This window comes from Antennarius striatus, chromosome 13 (genome assembly GCF_040054535.1).
Source record: "Antennarius striatus isolate MH-2024 chromosome 13, ASM4005453v1, whole genome shotgun sequence".
NCBI lineage: Eukaryota > Metazoa > Chordata > Actinopteri > Lophiiformes > Antennariidae > Antennarius > Antennarius striatus.
The window spans coordinates 5,844,008-5,867,504 of NC_090788.1; the positions used below are offsets into that span (position 1 = coordinate 5,844,008).

At 42.3% G+C, this 23,497-nt stretch overlaps 1 protein-coding gene across 11 annotated transcripts in view; it reads right to left on the minus strand.

The window, feature by feature from the left end:
- The window catches only part of specc1 (sperm antigen with calponin homology and coiled-coil domains 1), a 52,347-nt gene that overhangs the window by 5,725 nt on the left and 23,125 nt on the right, over positions 1-23,497 (minus strand). For 8 of the 11 annotated variants that reach the window (XM_068331895.1, XM_068331896.1, XM_068331897.1 and 5 more), the window contains 9 exons: positions 18,541-20,105; positions 17,274-17,481; positions 17,105-17,178; positions 16,077-16,252; positions 11,941-12,104; positions 10,347-10,447; positions 10,183-10,258; positions 9,537-9,681; positions 8,062-8,164 (listed from right to left, as the gene is read on the minus strand). In XM_068331895.1, coding sequence (XP_068187996.1) covers positions 8,062-8,164; positions 9,537-9,681; positions 10,183-10,258; positions 10,347-10,447; positions 11,941-12,104; positions 16,077-16,252; positions 17,105-17,178; positions 17,274-17,481; positions 18,541-20,105 — 2,612 coding nt within the window. Of the gene's footprint in view, positions 1-6,842; positions 7,927-8,032; positions 8,165-9,536; positions 9,682-10,182; positions 10,259-10,346; positions 10,448-11,940; positions 12,105-16,076; positions 16,253-17,104; positions 17,179-17,273; positions 17,482-18,540; positions 20,106-20,708; positions 21,232-23,497 lie in introns of those variants that run through there. The other 3 variants (XM_068331904.1, XM_068331899.1, XR_011037870.1) reach the window with 3 other exon arrangements.

Genomic DNA, 23,497 nt, shown 5'->3' on the forward strand with positions numbered 1-23,497 from the left:
GGTGACAATCGGCTTGTACTGGGAATTATGATTACTTTTGTGATTTATAGTCTGCAGATAACGCTTAAAGGACCTGCTTTGCATCCATACATGGTAAAGCAAACTGAGAGAGGCTGCAGATGCATGGGTGTCCTCCCCATCAGTCACTGCCTGTCTATTATAGTTGGAGGGCAGACCTGTGTTGTCATGTCAGCCCACATTCCTCTCATAACTCCCCCCGTCTCCCTCTCAGCTGGCTCAGCAGCAGCACTGTGTGCATGATCTATGTGCAGATCTGCACACCAGCATAGAGGGAGTGATAGGAGGTTAGTCGGACCCCCGAGACTCTGAGGCCAGCAGAGTCAATAACAAATAAGACGATAAGAGAGGTTTCAGAGGGCAGTGTGTGTGTGTGTGTGTGTGTGAAGGAGAACATGTGTTCACATTCAGGGTGGGGGGGGGGGGTGGGGGGGCTCGAGGTTGATCGGGTGAGTGTGATAGAGGGTCGTTCGATGTGTAGAGAGAGAGGGAGAGGCATGAACGGAAAACAACAGCTCTCTGGGAGCCGGCTCAGAAAAGCAAACACAGCATCAAACGACAGGAAGTGTCCCGCGGCACAAAAGGCCGAGCCGGCGCTTTTTAGGGCTCACAAAGAGAGACAGAGAGAGAGGCCTGTACAGACAAAGACATCAAGTTGGTCTGCAGATAAGTTCTATGATTAACTATTGATCTCTGATCAATAGCTGAAGCACATCCACATGTCACACACACAGCTGCCTCATCCCACCGTATCAACCCTCAGCCTCTTACTGCGCTTTGATGAAGTCACAAGAAGAGGAGGTAAACTACGCGCCGGTACTGCAGGAAATGCTTCATCAGCAGACGGCTTTAAATTCTGTCTGCTGCCAACCATTTAGAGATTGAATTCACAGATGAGCTGGACGAGAGCCAGACGCTCCAACGCCACAGAGGCGACCGTTTATAGAGACTGACGTTAAGTAAAAATACCTCCAGTCCACAGCGCGACTTCCAAGAGCGTGGAGGAAAAGCCTCTCCTTTCTAATGTCAGAATATGAAAACATCGCAACACAATGCGACATGTAGCGAGCACACACACACGCTCACACATGCACACACACAAACTCACACGTATAGCTTGTTAAAAAGCAATCAGTGTAAAGGCTGAAAGCAGGAGACATCGAGCAGGAGAGTCTTGAGACTGATGAGCTGATGCTCCTGTGACAGAATCTCAGCTCTCTATGAATGAATGAAAACGACTTGAGGAAAGAAATGGAGCTCGGATGGTCTCACAGTACATTCATTACAAAGGTGAGCTTCACACACAGCTTACATCCATGTTTATCTCTTAGAACAGGGGTGTCATACTCATTTTCACCGAGGGCCACATCACTATAACGGCTGTCCTCAAAGGGCCAGATGTAATTTATAAATGTAACTAGATGTAGCTCAATGTAATGTAAAATAAATGTAACTACTCCTTAATGTTCAGGAGTTATGAATTTATTACTTATTCAAGTTAAAAACATTACAGTTACACAGGAAAAAATATGTTTACTTGCTTCTCTGTTATAAATCCTTTTAATTTGTCAGGTTATTAAACGCACAGAATTCCATCAATCAAGGATCAAACTATCTAAGTGAAAAAATAACATCAAACACAAGTTAGGACATTTACTTTGTTCAAAACTGAGCTAAAATGATCTTAATTACTGCATTGTGGGAAATGTAGTTTTAGGTCAAACCACACATTTCACCTACTTATTTTTAGACACTCTGATCTTTTATCCTCTCGCAGGCCACTTTAAATGATGTGGCGGGCCACATTTGGTCCCCGAGGCCTTGAGTTTGACACATGTGTCTTAGAATAAATCAACTGTAACTAAATATCATGAGACTACAGTGGATTACAATGCTTTAAAAAGACAAATGATCTTTTTATCCATTTCATATTTTTGTGATCTTCAGCCCCCAAATCCTAATCCTATCATTCCTGGGGTCAAGTGGACATTTGTGCCAAATCTGAAATCCCTGAGATGCTACCTTTATGAAAGCGTACAACAGGATGAGAAGAAAACAAGGAAGAGCAAAGAGTTAAAAGGGAGAGAGAGATAGTGAGATAAAAAAGTCTCTAATGCACTTTGAAATGAATCATAGTCATGAGCGACGACAGGCTGAAAGCCTGGGTGGACAGGAGGATGGAGATGAAGAAAGGGGAGCAGGAAAGGTCACAGAGATGGTGGAGCTGTGTTCTGGAGCGTTTTTCCGGAGCCCGACACGATGGGGTAAAGAGCGGTGACGGGGGGGTGGCAGCATGGCGGCACGGGATGGGGGGGGAGGGGGGTGCATGCAGGTCAACTGACAGGTGATGAGAGAGCTGCCTTTGATTTAAAATGTTCACAAACCTGATGCTAACATGAGACAATGCCTCATGCGATGCTAATGTTCAGCTAAATCTTTGATGTTCTGATTTCTTCTCGGGAAAAACTACAGGTCAGAATTTGAAGAGGATATTATGTGAGATTAAAATGAATGAAGACAATACGGTACATTTAGTTCAACCGTCTATAACTGCAGCGGTGTGATCCTCCTCCTACCGGTGTCCTTTTCCTTTGGCCATCTCGCTCTCTGCATTCTTTCTCTTATCCTTCTTCATTAGAGGTTCCGTTGCGGCGGCGCTGTGAACGCCTGCCCTCTCCCCCCTCCACATCTGACCTCCATTCCTCACCCAGACGGGGTTCCGTTCTTGTCTCTTCAGGAGCTTTGTGGGTGCGTCTGGATGACTTTCCCAGACGAAGCCGGATGAGGCCCGGTCCGTCAGGCCCGGCTGAGGCTAACGATCAGAGCCTTTGCTCATTGTTCCCATCTTGAACAAACAGTGAATTTATTTTCGTTTGACTTCTATGGTTAATTGAGAGAAAAAAAGTGTCCGGAGCTATCCTAAATTAAGACATGAAAGCGTCTTTAGATACACAGAAAGAGGCCGGAGTGCAGTCCAACACTTTGGTCAAAGCCGAACCACAACAAAATATTTTGCTTTGGAATTTAGGATCAATTCAATGGGAAAGATTCCCTGAATGCACCAAAAAAGTGCAAATTGGCTTACTTGTTATAAGTCAATTCAGAGAATGGTGCAGGTGATGGCGTCACCATAGTAGGATGCACCACTCCGTTAAAAAAAATAAAGAAATTAAAACACAACATCATCCCTCAGGGGATCGAGAACTCCAGGACTGTTGCCCCACTGTGTGTGTGTGTGTGTGTGTGGAGGTGCCCGTGTGTGTGTGTGTGTGCGTGTGTGTGTGCGTGTGTGTGTTTACATTTAGGTTAACTTCCATGTTTTCTTTTGTCTTTCACCAGTGTGGTCTGGTGTTCTCTGTTACAGCCTGTCCGGAGGCATAATGCATATGGCAGATGCATTTTCACACTAACACATCCTCTCACACACACATACACACAGACAGGCACACACCTGCAGCATGCATGATTTAAGGCACGTAGGCACTGGTCACTGCATCCATCACGGGTTTTTCCTCTGCATGCGTTAAAAGAGTAGGATAATGTGCATTTGCATAAGTTGAGTCACCCGAAAGGAAACTGAGGCCTAATTTCCCAAAGTTGGATGTTTAAATTTTGAATATCATCAGTTGCATGTTGTCAATAAACTGATAACCATTATCCCACTTCAATCCAGATTATCTCCTGTAAGCGGAACAACATGCGGGGGTGGGTTTGTTCTGTGAACACGGAGCAACGCCTCTCGTCTTTATGACCGCCGTCACATCCATGAAGGTGAAGGCAAAAACAAGTTAACGTTTAGCTCGGCGGTCAGTGTGGGGGGAAAACATGTCACAGCTTATCAGTCCAACTTGTACATCAATAGCTCGTCAATAATGTAATTGAAGCTTTTAGTGTTATCTGCCTCTGTAAATTCAATATATGTTGTTCTGCTGTTGTACGTGTTCTACTACAAACCGTATGGAGCTTAGTCACCCGAATAACATTTGATCTGAAATCAGCAGCCTTTGGACTGAAAACAAAAGGATTAAAAAAAAAGGAGATAAGCAGAGACCAGAAAAAAAAAATTTCCATCACAAAAATGTTTTGTTTTAAATTCCCACAGTATTAAAAGGCACCTCTCCGGTTTGTGAAAGATGTAGACTTGAAGAAAAAACTGAAAAAAGTGAAACAAAGATAAACTTACAAGAAATAAAATACACATTTTAAGAGCTTCTAGGTCATATTTAGTTTAAGGAGGGGTGGGGCAAAGAAAAAAAAGAAAAGAAAAATAAATCAATCATTAAAGCCTCTGAGACATGGCACGGTATTGTATTTATCTCATTATTATTTTAAGAGCTGAATAAATGTGCAGGATTGCTGATCCTTGGCAGAGAATGGTGTTGTAACGAAGGCTCTCTTATTTGTATTTTCCTGCTATAAAGCTTGTTAAAATGATTTCTTTGGTACATTTTAACGACAGTGCAATAATTACTGTGATAACGTCGGTCACGATTTTGAATTGAATTTACCCACATTTTATCTGCATGTGAGACAATAAGTAAGAGCTGAAGCATCATTCTGAGCCCATCATGCTCTACCATGAGCTCTAATTCATCCTCTCCTTGTGGTGATTACATAAAGTCTTCTGTCCCATCCTTTTATGACCCTAATAAACAGGTAGAGCGACATTGGGCTTTCTATCCTGCTGTAATTATGTTGATTTACGTGGCCCTTGGCAGCTATTTGCACCTCAACAGTGAATGATCTCCCACAAGAGCCAGTTTTGCGTTTAACGTTAATTACACTTCTGTTTGACTAAAAAGTCTGACAACAATAGGACTTTAATAACAACTTGCACACGGCTGCCCCCCCACCGGCTTTGTTCTCCTATCACACGGAGGCAGATAAACCTGGTGCGATGGCTCATTTCCTGACTCCACCATTCGGAAATGGAGAGCGGGTGGGAAGTGAAAGGTAGTGGTCAAAACTGCCTCTTCAAAGGGTCCATTACCGATGCGGGCTGAAGAGGTCAAACGCCAGAATAAAGGGACAATTAATGTTGAATTATTACCTTCTTGACCTTAGTCCACAGCAGAGCAGAGCTAAACCACAATCAGGACGTATTGATAAAAATAAACATCACTAACCTTTACCAGAGCTCCACATCATAACGACAGAGGAGAGCGGACCTGGATGTGGTTGTAATTCAGGTGATCGCTGTCCTGTGACTGACCTTCACTTCGTGTGACAGATCATTCTCTAAGGCCGGTAACTAGTGGTGAACATGCAGAAGGAGGCTTCATAACGGGCTGACCTTTAGCCAGACATATGAAGCTCAACACATCCTCTGACAGTAACCTTTCCCACAGAGTCTGTGGTCACATCCAGGCTGGTGCAGGCTCCCACTTACTGTAACTGATGCACTTTAAGTCTCGCACACAGACAAACTTCACATATCCATGCTTCATAGGGAATATAAACCCACGATGGTGGAAATAAGATTCACCAGAAAGTGGGGGAAAAAAACCCCCAAGGGACAAATATAAAGTTCAGGAATTGACAGAAAAAATCATTCCGATGAAGATGATTCCTGGAATCCCGGTCTGATGCAAGATGAAAAAAATGCTTCTTTGTGCGCTTTGGTTGTACACAATGTTTAGCCTGAGCAGTCATGTGAAAAACTGCTGGATGGAAACAGATGTGGTGTGATCAACGTGATGCAGAGGGGTTACAAGTTGGACATGTCTACATTTTTTTTTAACCTTAACCCGCTCAATGGGCCACGGTGAATCCAACTGCAGGGCAAACGCATGTCACACACAGAGAACAGGCACCAACATAGCAGAACCTGAATCAACGATGGTCGGTCCAGAGGAGGTTGATTACGCCTAAAAGAAACACAAGCAACCAAATCCTCTTACTGCATTCCTGAAAGTTGCAAATAATCACACCGAGCTGCTAATTCCTTTGTGTCAAGGGATCACAGGCTCATAGTTAAATGGACACGAGGCTCTATTATGGGCTTTTTGTTATCGCTGGACCTGACTGTCCTGACATGACCTTTAACTTCCCGTTGGGTGTTAGTTAAAAAGAGTCCATTTAAACTTCAGCAAGGATTGGAGGGAACTCCTAAATATGATGATTCAACCTGGGGGATTTTGGATCAATAAATAAATTCTCACCCATCTGAGGATGAACCTTCAGACAACAACTCTTCTATTAGTTCAAATAAACTAAACCAGCTGCATCATTAAAATATTGCTTATAAAAAAAGAATCAATTAAACAGTTTCAGTTTTAGTTTAACCCTGAATTGTCAAAGATTGTCATTTTCCAAGCAACGAAACATCAAATCTTTTCTGGCTATTTGACATTTAAATAGTTTAAATGGTTTCTGACTAAATAAATCTAAACATTCATCCTAGATTAAATAAATTGTTGTAAAGAATAAGACATTAACACACATTTTTCACTGTGACATGAGTACTTGTTTCCTGACTTCACCTCTGATAATGTTCCAGGAAGGTGTGTGTTATGAGGCTGAAGGACCTGCAGACATTCTGATCCCTGGTTCTACTAGTTTAACAAACCTCAGGCTGGTCCCGTGGTAATATTAACTTAGTGTGAGCTTTTATTGTTGGGAGAAACACATTATGCTCTAAGGTTTTACAGCTCTACACCTCTTTTATCTATTGTACTTATCTGTGTTATCAGTGTTGAGTTAGAGACTCTGGAGTCGTAACATTTTCTATTTACTTTTTCAATGGATGTTCTGCAGCATCCTCCTTAATGCCTGCTGGTGCTCCACTATACTGCAGGGTTGCAAGTCTTTGCATTAACAGTGAAGTGCTGTGAAAATGTTTTGGATGCACTCCACGGAGAACTGAAGCCTTCAGTTAAGGAAAGTTTGAGCACAACGGAAAGAGTTGCATCTAACAGCCGGCTGTGAACTGAGAGGTAGTGAGTGGTGGCGTCTGAAGTGAACCCTCGTATTGTACATTTTAGAATATCACTGGTTCGATCAAACGTTCATTTGATTGTCTCCACACCTTTATTTTATCAACCTACGTTGGGATCTTTGTCGATATCTCTAACAAAGAGCTCTGTCACATTATAAAGTCAACTGTAAAAGGGATCAATTGTATCATTCTACTTCCAAAACTTTCATTAATATTTGCAATTTGTATAATAAAAGATCAGTGATTGCCATCTGTATATTGGCACAATGCTGCCAGGCAAAATATTCCTATATTACGCCGTATGGATTTATCTCCCCCACCCCAAACAATCCTCCACCTCAGAGGGGTGGAATTGGATCCCACTCAGTGGAATTGTCCCTGAGAAATCAGAACTATTGATCTCAAGACTCTTCCAATTATTCAGACCATTAATAACAGGGAGAGCTGGGTCTATTTTTAGTTGCTGTTACCACCTTCGTCTCTTCGTGTCACAGATTCACACTGCTGGACCAAACTGAATCAGGCCCACATCTCAATCTTTTTGCAGCAGAATGCTGACAGAGCAACTTTCACCCTCTTCTCCCTAAACGACAGTTTTCTGGCCGGGACTAGAGGCCTGGTTTTAAGAGTTTTAGCACTAACAAGCTGGCACACAAACACCATGATTACATGGGCAAATCTCTAATCCCAGCAAGTTTAATGGGTTTGTCAAACTGGGCATAAAGGGAGCAGCTAAGCCGGGTGATTGTCAGCTCTTGGCTCCATGGTCACAGGAAACACAGACGGGAACACAACAAAATAACAATGAATAAACAAGCGGACATGCATGAAAACAAGGAGGTTTTTTTTAATGTCTGTCACGTTGAGCCTCATTGTTTCCATGACCTCTCTGCTACAGCGACAGCGAATCCCCAACGACTCGACAGGTGGAGGAGTGTGTTTGAAGTCACAGGAAGATCAATACCACATTTCTGTGATTTAAAGATGGGGAGCTGTCATTTCACGTTTATAGGAAAAGCTGAAGAACGTGAGGCTAACATAAACAGAGGTGGGAAAGTGAATGGTGGCGTCTCGTACGGGAGAGAGGTCTGGACCCTGGTTCCTACCGGATAGCCTTCTGTTTTCTTCTGGCACCACTTCAGTAAAGCGTTTCTCTTAGATCCTCCAAACTCCCGCGCCAGAGCAGCCAGAGGGTCCTTTCTTTCCACACTGTCACCCAGGAAACGCCAACCGCAACCACATGGGGAGAGAGAAAAAGAGAGAGTGAGAGAGGGAGGGAGAGAGGAGGCATTTAGAAGAGGATAATTTGGGTGTTTGATTACCCACTTTAGTAGACTGTTATTATCTTCACATCCACTCACAGAGCTCTATGTCTGTCTCATGCTACTGTGTTAAACTGAGCAATTATTCTCCCAAAGGAAACTAAAATGAGCAAATAGAAGCAAATAGAAATCTGTTATTTAATATAAACATATCGTGTTATGTACACAGGTACACATGTCCAGGGAAGATTAGTGCATCAAATCAGTTTCCATTTTAAGAGGCACCTCTCGGTAAAATAACTTTGAAACCTTTTGAAGTTTTATATCAAACAATTAATGATGACTGATTGGCTTGATTTTACTGTAAAGTATTAATTTTATATGCGTTAGAGTCCACTGCTGGCCCTTGATTACTCTGGAATGAGACAAACTATGTAGAGTTTACCAGGTCACTGACCTTTTTTTAGCTTCCTTTCCACACTTTAACATTTTGCCTCCATGGGCTTATGCTGGAATATTTGTGCTCGGTCTACGGTCTGCTACAATCGTAAAGATTACAAACTGAGTGGATCAACAGATCTGTGGCGTCATTCAAAGCTTCCTCCCTAGGGTTAATACTGCAGCTGAGGCCATGGGAAGACCATGAGACACGGTCACTGCTCTGAGCGTGGACAACATCACACACATCATACACATGGCTCTGCTGTTAAATTCATTATGTCTCTGTTTGAGGCACTGCAAGGTCAGAAGCAAGAAGATCCTCTCCAAACAGATACTGGATGTAGCACATGAACCAGCAGCGATATACCATAAACTAAAACACACCAAACACGGTAATGTCCTGCTGCCTGTGAGGGAAGGCCTGAGTGAAAATCTACTGTGGATTCGCGACCTGACAGTGTTTGTCTTGACAGCGTCAGTTAGTTTCCATATTGCTATGTTTTATTAGCTTATTGAAAACAAAAAAACCACGATTCATCAAAATCTGGTGATAGTGAAGCAATATGAGGAAATCATAAACATTAAATATGAACAGTTTCTGTGAAAATCAAGTCCTTTTCCTTTTGATAGCTTACCTAAATAGTCAAAGTATTCCAGGAAGTGCTCAAGCTTTGTTTTAACATGATAAATAATTCTTCCACTGCTGCTTAAAATGCCCACAAGGAACCTGAGTAACATTGACATAAAGACCTGTTATCACCAATCACTATTCTTTTGAATAAAAGAAAAAAACGTCATCTCAATCTATCATAAAGGTGGAGGTAATCCCATCATCTCCGGGTCTCTGGATGATCTCAGTTTGTAGATCGAGTCCTCACCTGAGCTTGCTGCTGCCTCGGCCACAGCTGAAGGATGCTGTGCGGCTGCTGAAGGAGGAGCTGGTTTTGAGTACAGACTCCAGAGAAGGGCTTTTCCTCATTAGACCAGTGGGTTTCAGGCCTTCCCTGCAGCCAGAGATCTTATCTGGGGGGGGGGGTCATGATCAATGTAGAAAAAAGAGGGAGACTCTTTCTTAACTCAAACACCTGAAGTAGTTTCAGACACCATATTGATTATATTTGTTTTCAATAAGTAAATTATACCCCCCCCCCCCAGATGATTGCAGAGAGATGTTTACATATCTTTATTGGTCTAATCTTTACCTTAAACTAATTAAATTTGGAATTTCAACTTTATGTATTTGCAAAGGTGGTGAGTCATCGTAATTAGCTGTCTACTATTTGAACAGAGGTAGCGGGTCACTTTGTGTGAGGCTTGCATGCACCCACACACAATCACACACACGCACGCACGCACGCACGCACGCACGCACACACACACACACACACACACACACACACACACGTGTAGTTCAATGGCTCCAAAGACGTTGTTAAAGGAATTATTCATCCTTTTTGTCAAGAGATTTGTAGCTTTTATCATGAAGCAATACCTCCACCTACTGCAGATCAATGTTTGACATACCATATTGATGAGAGAATTCTCCCTGATTAAACCGTTTCTCCAGCGTCTTAGATAAAGGTTTTATGTACGACTGTCTCTGAAATAACACGAGACAGAGCAGGGATCAGGGTATAAAATCTTCAGGAGGTGTTTTAAGTGAATTCACAGAGGAAACGCGGCGTCACCTGGATTGGGGATACAGCAGCGGCAGGAGCGGAGCGGACAGGGATCCCACTTAGGGGGCTTCTTGGGGAAGAAAGCATTTGAACTGTGTGGCCTGGTCCATCTGGAGGAATGGACAGATACACATTAGTTGTTGAACCAAACCCTTATCTAATATTAACCTGTAACCTGTTGAGTTTATGTTGACGCTGTCAGAGAAATGTTACTTAAATGATGTTTTACCACTGACGTTGCAGTGTATTTTGAGCCATTGCAAGCATTCTGTCTTCTTAATGTATATGTAGTTAAATCAGAAATTATTCGTACCCTTTCAAAAACTCTCTATGGGAAAATCCAAAGTTCTGTACCACTCCAAATAGTTTAGGCTGTTCTAAAGCATCCTGATTACCCCGGTGCTTTGGGATTGGCTGTTTTAATCAACTTAGCAGGTGAAAAACAGCTCTGGGGGGCAGTGAGAGACATGAAAACGGATCCAAGGATCACCACCTAGGCCATCTTGGTGACTTTGGGCTCTGCTGCTGACAATGTTTTAAGGCGGATTGTTTAGCGGGCACAAAAGCCTGCTTGGCTGATCTGGACAAAGACAACTTGTGGTCTTCTGTTTTCTGGTCAGATGAAACAAAAATTAATGTTTTGGCCACAAATATGCATTCTTCATTTGGCATTAAAAAAAAAAGCCCTAAGCACACCATCTCACTGTGAAACATAGTGGTGGAAACCTAATGCTTTGGGGGGTGTTTCAGCCAACGGATCAGGAGAACTAATCAATCACAGTAAAGGACACCAAGAAAAAGAGCAATACATCAACATTCTCCACAACAACATCAGGCAGTCTGCCTGATGTTGGCCTTGGGCACCCGGGAACACTTCAGCACGACAACAACCCAAAACACACAACAAAAGTGGTGAAGAAATGGTTAGCGGACAAAAACATTAACATCTGCGGGTGGCCCAGCCGGTCCTGACTTGAATCCGATTGAGAATCTGTGAAGGAGGCTAAAGATCAGGCTGATGGCAAGGAGACCCTCCAGCCTGAAAGAGTTGGAGCTCATTGCTAAAGATTAATGGACAAAAATAACAGTGAAGAGATCCAAAAAGGCAATTTGCAATTATAGGAAGTGACTGATCATTGTAATAGCCAATAAAGGCTTTTCTATTGATTATTCAGAAGGGTACAAATAATTTTGAACAAGCCAATTATCGGTCAGATGGAAATAAAAGCTGAGAATTTTTTCCCCCACAATCACACCCGTGCTGAGTCATTTCCAAATTAGAAAAAAAACTTGTTGGGTGAATCAAAGCAAAATTAAGTCAATGTCGTCTCGTGCAGCACCAACTCTCACTATGATATCTTTCATTCAACAATACACCAGGTTTTTTGAGCTTGGTTGCAGATTCACCGTTGGTCATTAAACCTGCCTGAGGTCAGCTCAGGCTACAGTGACACACACATACACACACACACACACACACACACACACGCACACAACTGTAAAGGCAGAGAAACTGCAGTCCTCCACCAGCTGTTGTCCTCTTTAGTTACACTACTGTGTCGGGGTTCCCTGCACACGTGTGTTGTCGAGGTGCGGTGCTCACTCTGTCCCACACTATCAAAGGACTTAATGAGGGATTTGACCGTCGCTCCGGCCTCTGAGTCGGCATCTCCAGCAGCTTCCATTGGCGTGGTCTGGATCATGGAGATGCCACACCAGTGACGGCCGCTATCGGAGTCGGACGCCTTCACCTCATCACCCTGGGATCTGACACACACAATGACACACACAGGATTGCTGTGTAGAGATGTATACAATACACACATCTGGTGGGTAACAACAGATGAAAACGCTCATTTTCAAATGAGGGTTTTCATCAAATTTTTACAGCAGATGCACGATGCCTTCTCTAAATTTAGAACCTCAAATCTGAGCAGTCCAATCAGAGGGATTCAATGTCCCTGGTGAGTACGGGGTTTGTTTTGTCTTTATCAGTGATAGATGAGAGATGAATAACAAGTAAGGAATGTTTGTCTTATACAGCACATTGCCCTCAACTCCAAAGACTGCAGACTGACACACATGCACCACCAAAGTAAGACTGGGGAGTTTTATGTATTTATTTGCCAACAGAACAGTCAAATACAGGTGAAATAACAATGTCATGCATTCCTTCAAAGGCGTAAAACCAGTCACAAGGCTTTTTAAGTCTTTGCTTGCACAATAAATTAACAACACGTTCACTGTATTGTCCATTAAAGGGAATTACTTTAGATACAAAGACAGTCTCCATCTTTATACTTTTCTAGAAGGTATTTTTGAGCATGTTTCCATCTTGAGCACCAGGACCATCTGGTAGAACAATATGGCTTTCAATAAAAATGCACATATTTTAAGTTATGTAAAACCTGAGACAGTGCAGTATACAATTACATATTCCTCTAGTACAACACAGACTACTGTGTGAGGGGTTTGGCTTCTGGATTCAATGAATCAGCCGTGTCATACGTGATATATGTTTGAAGTATGGGTGACATCCCAAAGATTAAGGACTTGATAGAATAAAATATGCTTGGAACAATCTCTAGATATGTTGAACATAATGAGTCAAATATTATTAATGCAGAAGAAGTCTACTGACGACTTTGAGCCTCACGTACAAGAGCTATATGGGTAAAGGAAACACTTGGTGATTTTTAGAGATAGCCGAACCCAGCTTTCCAAGTCCTTGAGTTGGAAGTGACCTTCAACCTTTTGGTATGCGGCTTGAAGGTACAGCTGTCTGTGTTTGTGGCAGTCAGATCTAATTCTGGCAGCGCTCTGGAACTGCCAGTACGGCTGACATCAAAGTCACCCTGGTTATTTTATCTGACAGAATGAATTAGTGCTCTATAAATTCAACATGAACATAGCAATCATGGAAACAAAGCAGCAGAGAAGATGATACTTGTATGTAATCTTGGTGGACATTCTGTCCAATAGCGCCATCCAAAGACTAAACCTGTCACTGCATTTTAATTCTTCATGGGATCAATCTCTGAAATGCATCTTTTAAATTTAGACATTAATCTCTACTGTTTCAAGTTTCTAAAAAAAAGGCACACTTCAGTTTTGCACAGTGTGAAAGGGAGAGTCTTTCAAAGATAAAACATTTCATCAAAAGAAATCAAAAACATTGCCAAGAAAGTATACATTCAATGAGAAAGAAAAATACAGATTTGTTGCTGAAATCACATACCTTAATTAAAAGTAAGTCTCTGTATCACAACATACAAATATACAGTCGCTTTGGTTTAGAACGCGACTGTTTAACATAGAACATCAAGAACGACAAAGAAAAGTAAAATGTGCAACGATAACACTGTCTTCAAGTGGTGCTGAGGGAGCCGCCACTCTAGTGCCCTTCTACCGCCGTCTTGGTATCAAAACTGGCTCCAGTGCTAATTCTGAAAGGAACAGAGAAAAACACAGATGTATTATCTCATCCATACATCCACTATATAAACAATATTTATTCACATCTTCACACAGAAGTGCCTGGTTACATCTTAAAGATATGAAACGTAGAAGTCTGGGGTCCTTCCCCAGAAACATTTTAATGTCAAACAAGTGAACGCCCCAGGAACAGCCTCCTATGTGAGATACATTAGATTGATATAAGGACATAGAACGTATCATATATGAAATCATAATTCTAAAAATTTTAATTTGACTAAAACAGTTTCAGCCTTTATGTTCTACACTCTATAGGTTTGTGGTTGTATAAAAAACACACTGTGAGGATGCATTGGTGAATAAAAATGAGTGACAAATAAATAAATATCATGTCTTCCCAGGTTTCTTATTTTGGAGGGGTTCCTCATAAATCTAAAGACAGCATCCCCGTAGAGCGATTATTATTTTGCACAACAGCATCCAATCCAGCATTACTGACTGTTTTTAGGCCCTATTCCTTCTAATTCAAGAATATGTAATTAGTACATCACTGGCTTTATTTTAAGGGGGGTCAATAAAAAACAGAATGCACTGATTTGAATGATGCAAATGGACATGAGGTTTAAGACTGATTAGCTTGATTGTTGATAGAAACGCTTTAGAAGGTTTAGAAAATTCTGTTTCACATTGCATCACAAATTTTTTTAAACTGCGGTTTAAAATGACCATCATCTGTGGTGCGTTTACTGGCCTTTTAAAATGATGTCATAGGTAGTTTAACAATTATTTTAATATTTCTGAATGAATACTGGTATTTGCTTCCAGACATCTATGTTTCATATTATGAAAAGCAGACAAACTGAGTCTTGGACTCCACTTGAATCAATTAATTTGATTACAATAATGTCTGCTACTGCTAAATCACACTATAAATATGATGTGATGCAAATATACACGGTATCTGAAGCAAATGACGTACAGCATGAGTTTAATCCAGTCATGCCATGCAAACCATCCTGTTGTAACAAAAAATAGCAGGGTTATTTAAACTACGAACGGCAGGTGGCGCCAGATACATCTGCTTCAATATCGGGCGAACAGAACAAGGCAAAGGAAACCAAAAAGGTAAGATAGATAGTCCTGAAGGTGCAGTCGAACAACCACATGGAAAATCAGGGTCAGACAGGCTTAAGCAGCATTACAAAGCCAAACACAAACAGGAAGGTCAGGGAGCAGCGGCATGGAGGGCAGCGAGAGGCAGGCTGGCTGAAAGAGGGCTGGCAGGGCAACAGGGAACTCACCTGGACTTCACAAAGGGAGGCTGGTCATCTTTAACAGTCATCACAGGGAGGGAGGTGCTGGAGGTGGGGAGCGGACGCAGCGTAACAGCTAATCTTGGGGAAAGTTTGCTGATTTAGTCTAAAATCAGTGGTGTGAAGAACTAAATCCACAAGTACTGTATGAACTCTTCGCCAAATAGTTTTGTGTGGGGAAAATGTTTCACATAGAAACGATCATCGGTCATTTGTCTGCTTGAAGGGTACACCATGACTGTAAACAGAACGCCATACGGGAGCAAATCTAAGCAGACTTTGCCTCAGGAGGCTTTTGACCTAATAAGAAGAGGTGACTATCAGAAACACTGCATGTCCTCTGCAAGCTCAAACACACACACAGTATACACACACACAAACTGATGCAGTGCTCTACACATACATCAGTCACAGTACAACATGCCCATAGTTGTGTTATATTATAGTGATATATTTTCAAAGGAATGTGTAGTAATAGTAGAGGTAAAGCGGCTTCAGCCCATATATCTGTGTGTAGAGCAGATCTGCAGCGCTGTGCGCCTTCCGGTGCGACGTGAATCTCTTCTAATCAATATGCTGTTATTTATTGTGGAGGTTTGAATGTTATACAGGCGAATAGTCAGAGAGGAAAAGGAAGACAGAGAGGGCAGCAGCTTAAAGGAGGAGAACACACAGAGGGAAACAGTTGTATTCCAGGAACGTAAACCTAAACTCTGAAACTCCAAGAATTTAATCTGGAGTTGTACCATGATATGAAATAAATGTTTACAGTGAAGACGCCCTGGAAAATGTTTTATCCTGTTTGAGAACTGATTTTAGAAACAGAATTCTAGGAGTTAAAATAGTAATATATTACTGTTTGTATCACATATATAAAACACAGGATGACAGGTTAGACTCGAGCAGGAATTTGATATAAACACAGAAAGAAAAGAACTGTGAAGCCAGGAGGAGAAGCACCTGAAGAAAAGGAGTATGGAAGTAATGGTACCTGAGTCCCTGCAGGGCCTCGAGGTCCGTGCACAGCTTTGCACTGCGACCCTGCTCCTCCTGCAGCTGCCTCCTGAGTGCACGCAGCTCCTGCTGGGCCTCCACCTTGATGTCGTTGGCCACCACCACTGCTGTCTGGAGGTCCGCCTGGAAGCGACGCCACTCCTCTTTCTCATCCTAAACACATAAACATATGGACATATGAGGTACCCCCACGCAGCAACCTCTGAGCTTCATGCTGTGGCATAAACTGCTTCCTCACTAACTGCCTTGAATTCGGTTAACTGAGGTTAGCCACATTCGAGGTAGTTGATGATGATAGTGATACAGCCAACAAATAAAATCTGAAGAATAAGTCACACACAAACAATTTAATCCTTGTGTCTCAATTTGAATTATGCTGGTAAAACATTTAAGCAAGAAAAATTGTGCAAGGTCAAGCAAAACAACAAGCATGTGAGTGATCGCTGCATGAACAGGGTCTGTTAGAAAACAGAAACCTTGTAAGGATGTGTAAATCCTACAGGAGTGATAAGATGTTATGTATGGAACACTTCCATATGAAAAAGAAAGACGTGAATTAAGAATAAAAATGACTGTTGGCTGAAAGAGCCATGCTGCTGTTCAAAGTGCACCTTACGTAGCTTTAGCAGTCGCAGTGCTCTTAAAGTGCTTTTAGTTTAATGAAAGTGAAACAAAAATGTTCTTGACACAAGTGAAGAATCGTAGGGCCAGGGAGTTTGATTAATTATTAGAAGCGGAGATGAAGATTGATTTTATGGGCTTCATGGCAGATGTGCCATGACATCTAAATGACTTAAACTTTAAATTATGTGGCCAAAACAACTTCAAGTGTGATTAGATAGCAGTTCTTTCTAAAGGAAAGCAGATTAGAAATTTACTGCAAAGACCAAAAATGATGAAACCTTGGGAGATCGCACATTGAAGACATAGGATCTAAACTATTTGAATCTTCAGCTTATGATGTCATAATTGCTTGTATTCATCCCCATGTGATGAAGTTCTTACCTTCATCTGTCTGTTGAAGGCTTTCAGTTGTCGCTCAGCTTCAGCTTTTTGCTCTTCCAGCTTTTTGACGAGATCTGCAATGAGAAATTCAGTGTTTTCGAGAACCACTGGTTGAACTAAGCGTGGTAGATCAATCCAGAGAGAAGAAGCTTTAACACATTAAACATACTCTCCAGGTCCAGAACTGCTTGGTTGGTGTGGCAGTTAACGGCCCTCTGTTGCTCCACCTGATCCTCCAGCTCAAAGATAGTCTCCTTCAGCTCCTTCACCTGGTTTTCAGCTTGGACCCTGACCTCCTCGAGGGAAGTCACCTGGCTGTTGAGCTCCTGCTCCCTCCTCTCGGCCCATTCCTGAACCTGCTGGCATTTGGCCTCCACCTGTGTATGGATCCACATTTGTGTGAGTGTGGTGCTCTGTTCAAAGAAACATTTTGTATTCCATGTGATAGTAACTGCAGGCTGCCACCTCTGGATCAATAAAAGGATAATTTATGATATCTTCCAGCTATTCTTGCGGTGCAGAGATGACATTTAATCTGGATGGGATTCTCTAGAAACTCTACTTAGATAAAATATTTTGATGTCTATCAAGGGTGGCTGAACAAAGCAAGCAGTGTGTGAGGATTCTGCTGGGTAAAGTGTGATTCAATGAGCCATGTGTCTTTGGGCTAATGAAAACAAACTAATAGTTTTCATTTACTGCACGAGCATTAATACGATTTACAAAATCCAATAAGCATTGATAAATGGCATCATTTGAAATACGACACACACATTGATTTTCCATTGCATTTGCATTGCTGGTGTTTAAACTAAATTGTGCACCCACCCAGCTTCCACTTCTTTTTTCTGGTTTTTAAGTATGAACCAGGGGGGGAAATATAATAAAGGGTTAAAGGTGTTAAAAATTGTTGTTATATACGTAAGTGTATACGCAATGCATTGTTGTCTCTACAATAACTTAACTGTTTGTGACAATGAAAGTTTGGCCGGTGGGAAAATGAGGCTGGTCAGGGTACCATGACGACTGTTGCTATCGACTGTTGCTAGAACTCTGAACTAAAATAAGCACATGATGCAATTCTGCAGGACCAACACCATTTGGCTGTAACAGATGCAGATTTTTGTGAGGGGAGTTATGGAGTGGCCTCACACCCACATGACAGGAGCATGACTCAGACGGCCACACAGTGAAGTACAACCCTACTGTTGGTACAGCAGTCTGTCCAACCATGATACCATCTCTGGATAGAGACATGCCACACGTTATGACCCCAAACACACACCCAAAATGTTTGTGACACTGACTTCATCGCCAGATATTCTTCTTTACAACATAAACACGTTGTTTTTCATCAACAGACCCACAGAGGTGCATTAATCCTAGTACATAATGGCTCTAGCTGATTTTGGATTGTGACCTTGAAGCTCTCCTACCTTGGATAGCACTGCTCTCGTATGCTCATTCTCAGACTCGGCCTGGAGCAGCTTCTGCCTTGCCTCCGTCAGCTCCACCTCCTGTCTTTCCTTCTCAGCATGAGCTGCCTTCAGCAAGTTGTGCACCTCCGTGCTGTCAGAGGCACTCTGCATGGCCTTCAGCTCACACACTTTTTGCTTCTCGATGTCCACCTGTGCCTTCAGTCGGCTGTTCTCCAGTCTCAGGCAGTCGGCTGTCGCCCTCTGCTCCTGCGCAGCCTGAGCCGTCTGACCCCTGGCTTCCAGCTCCCTCCCCAGCTGGGCCTGCAGCCTGTCCATCTCGTCTTGGAGGCAGTGCACCTGACTCTGGGCCCCCTGGTGCTCTTCTTCCAGAGCTCTCAAGCTGCCTGTTAGCTGCTGCTGGATATCCACCAGCTTCTCCCGTTCAAAGCGCGAGCTCTCGACCAGCTCGGCGTATCTCTGCTCCAGTTCAGCCAGCCGGGGCCCTTGGCCACCCAGCTCCTCCTCCCTCTGGGCCTGAGCTTGCACTTGCTCCTGCAGCCGACTGGCCAATGCCTCATTCTTCTGGACCAGCATCTCCAGACGCTCTCTTTGCTGTTGAAGTGAAGTCTGGAGAAGGCGTTTCTCCTCAGCCAGACGCTCATTCTCAGCTGTCAGCTCCTGCACCACTTGTTGCTGATCGGCCAGCTCTTGCAGAGTGGCCTGCAGCTCCTCAGCTGTGCTGTGGTGGCTCTCTTCCATCTTGTGAATCTGTTCAGTCAGGCTCTGTACTGACACATCTTGCCCTGCTGCACTGCTTATTGGCACCGCTGCGATGGCTTCCCTGCTGACGCCGCTGCTTGTGGACTCCGAGCGTGACGAGATCTTCTCAAATTCAGAGAAGACAGGAGATGGTGAGTCTTTGTTGGTGTCCGAACTGGAGGAGACAGATGTTTTGAGAGGGCTGGTAGCAGAAATCCTGTCCTGTTGGGGAGCTGGAGAGTTGGAATCTGAGGGAAAACCGTTCACTAAAGGCTTTGAGGGGTTACTTGTGTTGGTACTAAAGAGAGGAGAGGTCTCCAAGCGGAGAAGCTTTTCCTTCAGCACCTGGTTCTCCTCCCTCAGAGCTGCCAGCTCCCTCTGAAACTTCCCATTCTTTTCCCGTAGCTCTCCAACCAGCAAAAGGGCCTCCATTACCTGTCCCGGCTCTTGATCTGCAGCTGGCTCTTGATATGAAACAGAGTTGGGTGAAGGTGAAGAGGAAGAGGTGGAGGCTTTACCTCTGCAACGCTGCAGCTCCATCTTAAGATTGCTGATCTCCAAGTCTTTAACCTTGGCCTCAGCCAGCAGTTCTTTGACCTGGCACTCGAGGAGCCCCTTTTCCTGGCCCTCTGCTTCGCCGCGGGATTTGGTTGAACTGCGTGTCTGCTTTGACAGGGTGGAGAGGCTGGAGGTGCTGGCGCTAGAAACCATCCTCTTAGTAGAATTGCTTCTAAGCTGGTCCCGGAGAGAAATGCGATCTCGTGGTATGGCACAAGGGATTTCTCTCGGAGTTGGGATGCCAGACTTCTTGATTGCTTGTGCACCTGCATCACAGATCACACAAAAGAAGATCCAGTTTCAAAGAGATTAAACCACCATTCACTGTAGTCTGTCCACAGAGCTATTGTTGTGAAGATAATGTGTGGAGAGTTTTTCATTTCTCTTCTTTAGCTGAATAAACAGTTGTTTGAACATAGACAGACTGACTCCTGTATCACAAAGGCTTCCTGAATTGCAAACTATGAAGCTACCAATTAACATGTAGAAATATTACTGGGAACAAGTGGAAGACACAGATTATTAATCTATTGTTAAATAAAAAGCAAATACTACAACAATATCTGATCTAGGCAAAAAGATTATCACATCACATGTTGGGTTAATTTTAGAATCCGCATGCATTCCGATGATTCAAACACAACCCAGATTCCAGTTCCAAATCAGGAAATTAAATTATCAACTTAAATTTGAAATACAAAACTCTTCTCAGTAAAAATTGAGGCTTGGCACCGAAAAGATTCGCCTAATCCAATCAGCACCCTGACATGTTGGAACACTGCTAATGTTAAGGACGCTAATTAAAAGGTCAGTGTGCCACATTCAAACACTTGTATTATTCAGCAGTTTCATCATGATGGTCACTGTACCCTATTCAGAAACTGTCCTCTGTTTGGACAACAGAGCATCTGCCAGGCACGTCTATCTGTTGCTTCTGCAGTCATTCATTGCTGGAGCAGAGCTTAACTGAGGCATTTGAAAGGGTGTCTGCGTGGGTCGCTGGTACGAGAGCTTTCCAGCTCGTTCTCAGAAATGAAGAGTATTTAGAGATACCAGGCGTGAGCAGGATGTCGCCTGAAAATGCTTTATTGATTGTTTTCAGGTCATCGGCAGCGATGCAGATACAAGGGGGCTCTTGTTTTAAAGGATGACAAAAGTCCCTCTGCACGTGGAGCACTCTGGCACAAAGCAGCTTCAGCATTGCATGGACAGAGGCAGCCCTGTTTCTATCACATGCACGCATCATCATCAAACCCAGAAAGACCAGACAGTTGGCCTGTGTGCAGAGACACACTGAGCACATTCTCATGCTGACAACATCACACAAAATACATAAACAAATGCCCTAGCTTGGAATGCAAATCCAACGCCCCTGTGAGTTCTTTAAGCACTCAGCCATTAATAGGCACTTTGCATAGACTATCCCCTTCACGAAGAAACAAAATAAAACAAAACGAAACAGAAAGACAGAAGGATCTGACAAAATTGGTTAAAAATATCCAAAAATAAATAAATAACCAAATAAATTTTTTAAAAATAAATTCTGGGGCAAACGTTTAACATTTCCTGAGAGTGCTGCTGCTGTGGTTAAAGGACTGAGGTGCTTTCAAGAGACGGGTAAAACCATAACCAAGGTTTAAACAGAAAATCATGAATATATATTTCTTACATTCACTTTATCACCAGTAACTTAAAATTATTGATTTATTTGTTTCTGTAAATATTTTAAATTCATCCCAGTGAGATCAGCCCATCTATAGATTGAGGAAGTGCTATTATTTAAATTTGCACAAACAAATCTGATTTGTCTCAATCAATGAGATATATATTTGCTACCGGTCAGACCTGTACTGACAAAATCACTCCAATCTACAGTTCTCTGCACTTCACAGAAGGATGAATCCCTGACAGAATGAGGGCAGCACGCACTGCTAGGTTATGTTTTGTCACAAGAAAAATGTTAAGATTAAATCATATTTACTATGCACAAAAATGGACAATTAGGGCAGGACAACCAAACTGCTCACATCTACTTTATGAGCAGTTGCCTTAGCTCCATCATAGGCGGTAATAAAGAGAGGGACAATCGGTCCTTGTTGGTGAGAGTGAAGAACCCAATGTGAATATGATCAATCCATTCCCATGACGATGAGTGATGCCAGGAGTGGGAGAGCCTTTCATTTGCTGTTCTTTCATATTCTGTTTTCCTCTTGCTCTTGGTGAATAAAACCCAGATGGAGCATATGAACTCACTCATCTTTAGATCGCCCACCTCTTTAACCATGACATCACCACAGCTGCTTAATGTGGACAGAGAAATGACACCAGTCTCAATGCCAGGAGTCAGCGCATGCACGATAACATGATCCAAACGAAGACTGAAACCGACAATAGAATGGAGTCAGATAGTAGGAGAAACTCTGAAATCAATGCTTCACATTCAATGTAGTGCAGTCAGTTACATTTTCATTCCGAATCACCAACATTTTTTTAAAATCTCAGAATAAAACGCCTCTTTCTGAACACTATGATTATATTTTGTTTATATACGTATGAAGCAACAGACCCCCATAGAGAAAGATTATAAAGATGTAATTTCAACATTTGGTATGTGTTGTTTATTAAAACAATATTAGAACAGAAACAATAGTGTTTTATAAAGTTAATATCTCTTCATGCTGACAGTGGAGATTAATACCATCCCAGTGGTTTCCAAGGCCAACACAGCAGCTACATATAGTGAATGATTTCAATTTGTACTCATTGTGGTCGATTCAGGCGAATGAGCGAAGACAGAGCCAACAAAAGGCCCGTCTCTGCCAGGAGTCAAATAGCTGAGATTAGATCCCACTTAAACTCACTGCAAGAGGTCAGGAGAAGACTCTAACACCACTGACAACTAGTTCTTCACCTATGGTACAACAAGTAACCTCACACAAAAAATAATACCTTTCATTTGTTTAAGAACAAGTGAAGAAAGATAAACAATTTTCCCTATGAAACAAAACAGCTAAATTCCTCTAAAATATGTAAACTTCACTACTCCATCAGACTTCCTATCCAAAAATGCAATAAAACATGGCAGAGTACTGCCGCAATTTATATTGGACCTTTTTTTCCTCATTCAGTTTGATTTCTTATCTGATGAATACACAGGGAAAAAAAGACCATCCAAAATGGATAAAAATAATTAGTTTAAGCCAAAGACAACAATTATGACAAAATATAAAGTAGTAAACAAAAAAACAACAACCCAAACACAGGACCATCAATTTTTTGTGACACCATACTCTTTCTCAGGTGGGTTTAAAGAACTTTCCACCCCGTCAAAAGGTTTGTGTGATATATTGTATTCATCCCATTAGAAACATTAGTGAGTACGGTAATTTTATAAAGCAAGATAAAACCACAAAATTATGTGGTAATTATGACACTAACACCTTAAATTTGGTTCAATCGTAATATAGCTTAGTTTGTAGAATATTCACATCTATCTATCAAATCTTCATCTTAATTTACTGTTGTCTTCAGTGCGGGTCGACTCAGGTCCAGGACCATTTATTATTATCTGCAGAAGCAGTAAATCAATGGAAAGGAGTGGAATGCACATAAATGATTCACTGAGCTTTCCGTCTCTGCAAGGGATTTATCCTCATGT